This window comes from Ctenopharyngodon idella, chromosome 24 (genome assembly GCF_019924925.1).
Source record: "Ctenopharyngodon idella isolate HZGC_01 chromosome 24, HZGC01, whole genome shotgun sequence".
NCBI lineage: Eukaryota > Metazoa > Chordata > Actinopteri > Cypriniformes > Xenocyprididae > Ctenopharyngodon > Ctenopharyngodon idella.
In genome coordinates, this window is record NC_067243.1 from 6,397,238 (window position 1) to 6,403,914 (window position 6,677).

Sequence of the window (6,677 nt, forward strand, 5' to 3'; positions counted from 1 at the left end):
GAGTAAATCATGGGATAATTTTCATTTTTGGGTGAACTATCCCTTTAAGTACCCCGTTCGTTTTGAGTTAGGGATGACAAAAGTTGCATAAATCAAGAATAGCTCCAAAATATTCAGTGAGTGACTCATTAGAACGATTCTAACAGACTCCTTTTGACTGAATTGTTTAAAAGAACAAGCTTATAAGAGTCATTTGTTCATGAATTAGGATTTCGTTTTGACACTTTTATTTCTTTCTATGGCTTCATCCCAAGGTTGTTATTGTTAACTAAAACTAAATTGTTTTCATTAACTGAAATAAAGCTGAAATAAAATAAAATATAAAAATATTAGATAAAAGATTTAAATGAAAATTAGAAATGTTTCTTTGGCAACTAACTGAAGTAAAATAAGTTTAAGTCTAAGTAATAAAATCGGCATTGTCATTTGTCCATTTCCTTTACAACAGAATAATTTCTACTGAACGCACAAGGACGAATGCTCTCGTAATGGTTCACAATAGACCTCTAAGAGCTACAGCTCTGACCTGGGAAAATTTTCATTAATATGTATGCTGATTTGGTGAATGGGAGCTTAACTTCGTTGTTTCAGTGAATGCAAAATGAGGGACGTTTTGTCCTCGACAGCACTGCCGAAATTAACCAGACGTTCCCTCAGATTTGACAGCATTTGCAATGTCTTCCTTTTCTTTGCATATCACGAGGCTTTGCAGGATTCAAACCTACAACCTGTTGGTTACCACCTTTTTATTTGCGTTCTGTCACTCAAAGCTATCACGTGACTTCAGAAGACTTGGAGTACAGTGCAAGAGGCGACTTTTGTAAGTGCTTTTGGTGTTTTATTCATGTTTGAATCTTAACATATGAATCGATGTGTGATGATTCATCAATAATTCTCCTTTTTTGTTCCACAGAAACAATAATATCCTCATATTCCTGCACAAGATGACTTCAGATGGATCTAGCTTTAAATGAAAAGCACTATCATGGAGGGTCAATGTTCACAGCATCTGCGTTCATGTCAAAGAGCAGATGGATTTCGTCTTTTTTTCCCCCACCTAGTTTATTACAAATACATTTATACACAGGCTACAAGTCATAATAGAGGTACATAACTGATCAAGAGTATGTACAAATCTCAGTTTTCATGTATTTACAGTACATACAGTGGTTTATAAAGGACATGCACCTTGTAACTGCAATAGTATCATTCTATGAAACCTATCATAGTATATTCCAAGTTGATTATAAATAATAAGATTATTTGATACCTGCTCATGTATGACTAACATTCACATCACGTGGTTTCCTTATGGATAACAGTGCTTTTATGAGAACTAGTCTTTTTTTTTTTTTTTGAGGTTGCAAAAGGGCTTTAATCTGCATCTTCAGATGATAGACATTTCTGTCTGGCTTCGTGATCATCAAACGTCACTTTCTTATTCCGTTTAGGGTCAATCCAGGAGTTTCGAATCACTGCATTGTTCGGCAGCGGATCCGCCTCGATGATGGACACCACCCGTTTCTTCATTTTACTTTTCAGGACTTTCTGAAACTTCTGCCTTGTGAAGGCGTACAAGAGCGGATGGAAGACTGTGGTGCCATAGGCCATGACCAGAAAGCCCAATCGGAGCCTGACGGTGAGGTCGCTGGGGCCTGCGCTGAGAATCACAGTGTTTAAAACGGTAATGGGTGTCCAACAGAGAAGGAACGTGGAGATGATGAGCAACGACATACGGAAAACGCGCTTTTGCCGTTCACGGCGTTCCCGGTGGCGTTTGACGGCCCTTCGAAGGGCGATGATCACCGAGACGGACGTGCGCATGCCAAGCGGAGCATTTCCGCGGTTGCCGGCGCTGCTCTGCGAGGCGTCCGTGATCTCGGGCAGCTGCTGCTCGGACGTCGACATAAGAGAGAAGTTCTTTTTCCTCTTCATCTTTTTCTTCTTCTTCTGCGTGGCATGGAAGCGCGTACCAATGCGGATGTTGAGAGCCTGCAGGATCTTTGCGTATGTCACTAACATTATGACGGCAGTCAAACAGAAAATGGGGATTTGGGCAACTAGGTGGTAGTATAGACCAAGTTCGGTGTAATACTCGTTGACGTGCACAACGGCGGTCTGATTGGCTTTGGTGGGCTCCGGTCCCAAGAATCCCACCTCGATAAATGGCACCAAGAAGCTGACAAAAGACAGCACCCAAATGCAACCCAACAGAGCCACCGCTCGTCCCATAGTCAGCACGCGATTGGCGGGTTTAACGGAGATGTCATATCGGTCCAAAGTGATGGCTAGCACGTTAGCTGCCGTAGCCACGCTGGCGAAGGACACGCAGGCCTCGTGGAAGCAGCAAACGAGCACCGTGTCGCCTTGCAATGACAGCATCAGCACGACAATGGTCAGAGGGATGCAGCAAACGCACACCAACACGTCCAGCACGTGGAGGTTCATGGTGACGATGTTGCTAACGGAATTGACCAGGTTGGACTTCATGCAGTAGAGCGCCAGCACGGTCAGGTTGCTGCTCAATCCCAGGACGATCTCCAGCATGAGGAATCCGGTCAGGGACACCTGGAAGCTGAGAGGGTAAGGGTACGGGCCGGCTGTCGTCATGGCGGGACTCACAGCCTCGGTGATGTCAAGGACAGTAACGTTACTCATGGTGATTTCTTCTTCCGTTGAGGGAGGGACGTGCATTATCCTGAAAGGTAAAAACAGCAGGATTCACAATCGGAGAAACATGTGGAAAGACCAGATGTGTTTGAACAGAAAATGCTTTTGAGTTCCAATTCAGATATTGCATTTGAATTGAGGTAGCAAACAGGATGCAGAATTGCAGGTTGAATTTAAATATGTGAATTACAAAGAATTGAAAGTCGAAGAAATTCACGTAACCATAAGTTTATCAAGACAAACTAAAAAGATTGTAAATACTTGAAGTTTCAAGTTTGAATGTCTTACAGATGGATGAATGGATGGATTGATGAATGAATAGATGGATGGATGAATAGACAGATGGACGAATGAACGGATGGATGGATAAATGAATAGACAGATGGACTGATGGATGGATGAATTAATAGACAGATGGATAGATGAATGAATAGATTCAATTTAATTCAAATTCACACTCATTCATTCACTTCAATTCGGAATTTTGTACAACCCTCTTTTTTAGATGCACTACAAATCTAAGAAGAACAAATTAAGTTGTCAAGGCCAATTCACTCCGCACAGAACTCGTTTGTTGGGTTTTGTTGGATCAGTGTGTTACCCCTGTCAGCGTCTGTTGCCGTTGGTCGGGGTTTTTCACCAACGTGTTTGTTGGCGCTTGTCTGTGCAGTGTGAATTGGCCTTAATGGCACATCATTCAAGAGATTTATTGGGGGTCTCACCTATCGAGACCAACAAAACAATTAGATTGAGGTATCTGTGGTAGATTTCTGCTGGATTCGAACCACCGCCATATACAAAGTTCTGTATTCCCTATGTGCTGCTAATGGCTTTACATCTGATGTTCCCGTGCACGTTGACTAATAATGCATTGGTCATGCACTGCCCATTCTGTATTAGGCGCTGCTATGAATAGACACACTTTATGCATTATTTTTGTCCACAATGCATTTTCATTTGTTGCACAGTGATGGATTGCTCCATTTGCAAATGCGACTGTGTTTAGTGCTGCGTTTCATTCATCACTGTGAGGGAGAATTAAGAGAGAGGATTGTTGAGATAAGTATTAACCTGGCTTTTGTAATTTACTCCAATGTAGATGGTTGCATCAAGGTGCCAACTGGGTACTACTGACTCTTTTTGTTTTGATGTAGGCTGACTGACACCTTGGAGTGAAACCATATGGAAACTCGAATGAGCTAAAACACAACACCTCACAGATCATCAAGCTTGTTTTCTGGACGTCGAACATCCTTGACGACTAATGACAACTGTCCAATAGTTTATTCTACCCATTAGTTGACTTACCCTTCCCCTTCCAGCTTTTTTCTCAGCCTCGGGAGTCAGCAGTTGAGACGGGAGAGTCTGGAAGGGGTACAAGTTGTACATCAGCCCCAGGCATGGCCTTTCAAGGAAGTATTCTGCACTTCTTAATCCTCGTAATCCAAGCGAATCTTTCGCTTATTGATCAGGGATGATGTTTTTTTACTCAACCAACTGATACGTTTGGTCTCCTGCCATGTCCAGACCTAAGAAAGAGTTGTTCTTTCGTGTTCTGATTTGTTTAGGAATCCAAAGAAAATGACAAGTGATTCAGAGATAAAATTTTCCTTTTCTAATCTATCTTAACAACTGAAAGCAATCGTTTTCGATTGATTATTATATCCACGTTAGGGTTAGGAAGTTGCTTTCATCTCGCTTGATACCATCTCATACCGTTGCTTCAATGCTGGCATATTCCTGTTATTGCAGTTTTATGGGCCCTAGAAGGTGATAAATCCATATTGATTTGCGTTTGCTGATTTGCATGTGCCATCTGCTGAAGAATCCAAGGTCGCAGAATTGTTTAGGTCAGCATGAGGGGGTGGGGCATTCCGGGTGTTGGCGATGTAATTTCCTGTCCCCTCACTGAAGGTCACCTTTAGGCTGCATTATTAACGCTTTCTGAAGCACATGATAAAAACTTTCCACATCCGTGGAGAGCATGGGAATGTCCTGGGAAATCCACTCGTCCTGGGAGACCCAATGTTAGTGCACGTCTTCCTGAGAGATGGCACTTCTCTTCAGCTCTTTGATCCCACAATCCTAACAAGAAAAAAGCAGAGAAGTGTTGATAAGTGAACAATCAGTTATTCATTAAGCCTGCATCCAATCCATCATCAAGTAAGGACTTCCATGTGTTATCCATTCATCTTTCCCAAGCGGTCTGCGGAAATGCACAAGCTCTGGTCTTGCTTAACGTCCATGTGAAGGTACAAGTAACATCTGTGAACCTGCAGGGGTTGATGGATGGGCCTGTGCATCTTAGGAACAATCTACAAACATTCATTTCCAAAGCAATGCCTTTTAGGGAAGGTAACGCAATCACCTGTGTTGTTTTATGTCTGTACTTTTCTCACATCATTTTTCAGTCAACGGCCGTGCAAGAATATGCCTGGATCACGTGTAACGAGGAGGTCGTGTTCCAGCAGTAAATGAGATTTTGCACTGTAAATTTTTCCCAGATGTTACAGTCCAGCAGACAGATCAGGGGAAACCGTAAACAGAATTGATTGGGTTTTGGGGGCGAAATTTGTCAGGGGAGACATGGATCAATAGACTAACTAAAGTCAGAATGTTGTTTACAGGTATCTGCGAGTTAATCACAAAACATAGCCGTTCCCTTCAAATATTCAGATTAGGAATCGATATGGGGTTTTCAATGACAAATTCTTACACTTCATTCATGAATATTTGGTTGCATTCTTGCAACAAGCATCTTTTATTTCCCTCTATCCTACATTTTGCTGATTTATTTGAATTTGATTTACTAGGGCAACTCCAATTTTGACAGACTACTCTCTTAAAGATGCCAGTGTTGCCCTAGGGAGCTGTATATATCTGCTGTTCCAAGTTTCAACATCTGCTCTTATGAATTAATACGGTTTTATATCCAAAAACTCAGCAGCATGCATACTTGTTCAATCGCATTCCTGTCATTTTTGATCACCAAAGTTATTCAATATCACCAGCTTACCTTTGCGCTCCCAGAGTTCTCATCTGTCATGCAACGGAGAGTAGCTACAGCTTCACCGAAGCATCATCTGAGATCCACAAGTGCACAGACTTTTGTAGCCTTTGCATGTCAGCGAGTCGTAAACCTGCCTCCCCCTGAGGAGCGTGAATCAAATACTGTCCGTGCGAACTGTCAGCAGTGCCAGCGGAGTGAAACAGACGTCCTCTGACTTTGATCTACTGTCCTGCTAACTGTTTCCTTCACTGTCTTGTTTCTTTTTCTCTCTCTTCAAACTGTGATGCGTTGAAGTGTTGCCGATGCACCCCTCTGTTGCGCCTCCACATCTTTTCTTGTCCCCCCTCTCTCTCTCGTTCGCTTCTTCTCTATCTTCGTCTCCCTCTCTCACTCACTGCGGCGGTTTTGCAGTGTTGCTCCCTGCTCTGATTGGTCTGTCGTAATGGGGTTAACCCTTTCCTCCCCCGAGAGTGGGGATGCACTCTTTTGTTTTCTTGTCGTTCTCTCCATCCAGCTTTTCCCTCTATCCTGCGATGGCAGCGCAGTCTCGGCTCGGCTGCATCTGCCAGTCCCTGTGGAGATGCTTTGGGTTCTATTTAAATACTGTGTCAGAGTTGCATGTTTTCATTCATATTTGATGCTTTGCTCTGTGATGAAAATGGATATGTGTCTCCTGGGAAAAGGACACAAAAAGAATGTGGCTCTGTTCCAAACCTAGTGTGCTGTCTACGTAGGCAACATTTTATGGTGTACAGGCAGTTTTTAAAGACTACTACTTCTGTGATACTTAATTTTGGCTACATTTTGAAACTGCATGACATGCATTTGTAGTCTCAGAATGTATTGTGTTGAACTCAATGAAAAAACAAATCTGAGCAAAAATATAATTTGTCCAATACAAGTACCTAAAAAAAATCAGGCATGCACCAATACAAAAAATCTGGTTGATTCCGATAAGACGATAATTATGTTGTATGCCATGACTACAGGCGACATT

The 6,677-nt window shown here is 42.4% G+C and overlaps 1 protein-coding gene across 2 annotated transcripts; it reads right to left on the reverse strand.

Annotated features, from left to right (window-relative positions):
• Window positions 1-813: 813 nt before the first annotated feature.
• gpr22b (G protein-coupled receptor 22b) lies at window positions 814-6,399 on the reverse strand. Of its 2 annotated transcripts, XM_051885031.1 has the most exons (3): window positions 5,687-6,384; window positions 3,979-4,755; window positions 814-2,698 (listed from the first exon to the last, which is right to left on the reverse strand). In XM_051885031.1, the coding sequence occupies exon 3, from the start codon at window positions 2,692-2,694 to the stop codon at window positions 1,375-1,377; it is 1,320 nt and encodes a 439-aa protein (XP_051740991.1). In that variant the 5' UTR covers window positions 2,695-2,698; window positions 3,979-4,755; window positions 5,687-6,384; the 3' UTR covers window positions 814-1,374. The 2 variants fall into 2 exon arrangements, with proteins under 2 accessions (XP_051740991.1, XP_051740990.1); XM_051885030.1 differs by lacking the exon at window positions 3,979-4,755 and having other exon boundaries at window positions 5,687-6,399.
• Between the last annotated feature and the right edge of the window lie 278 nt (window positions 6,400-6,677).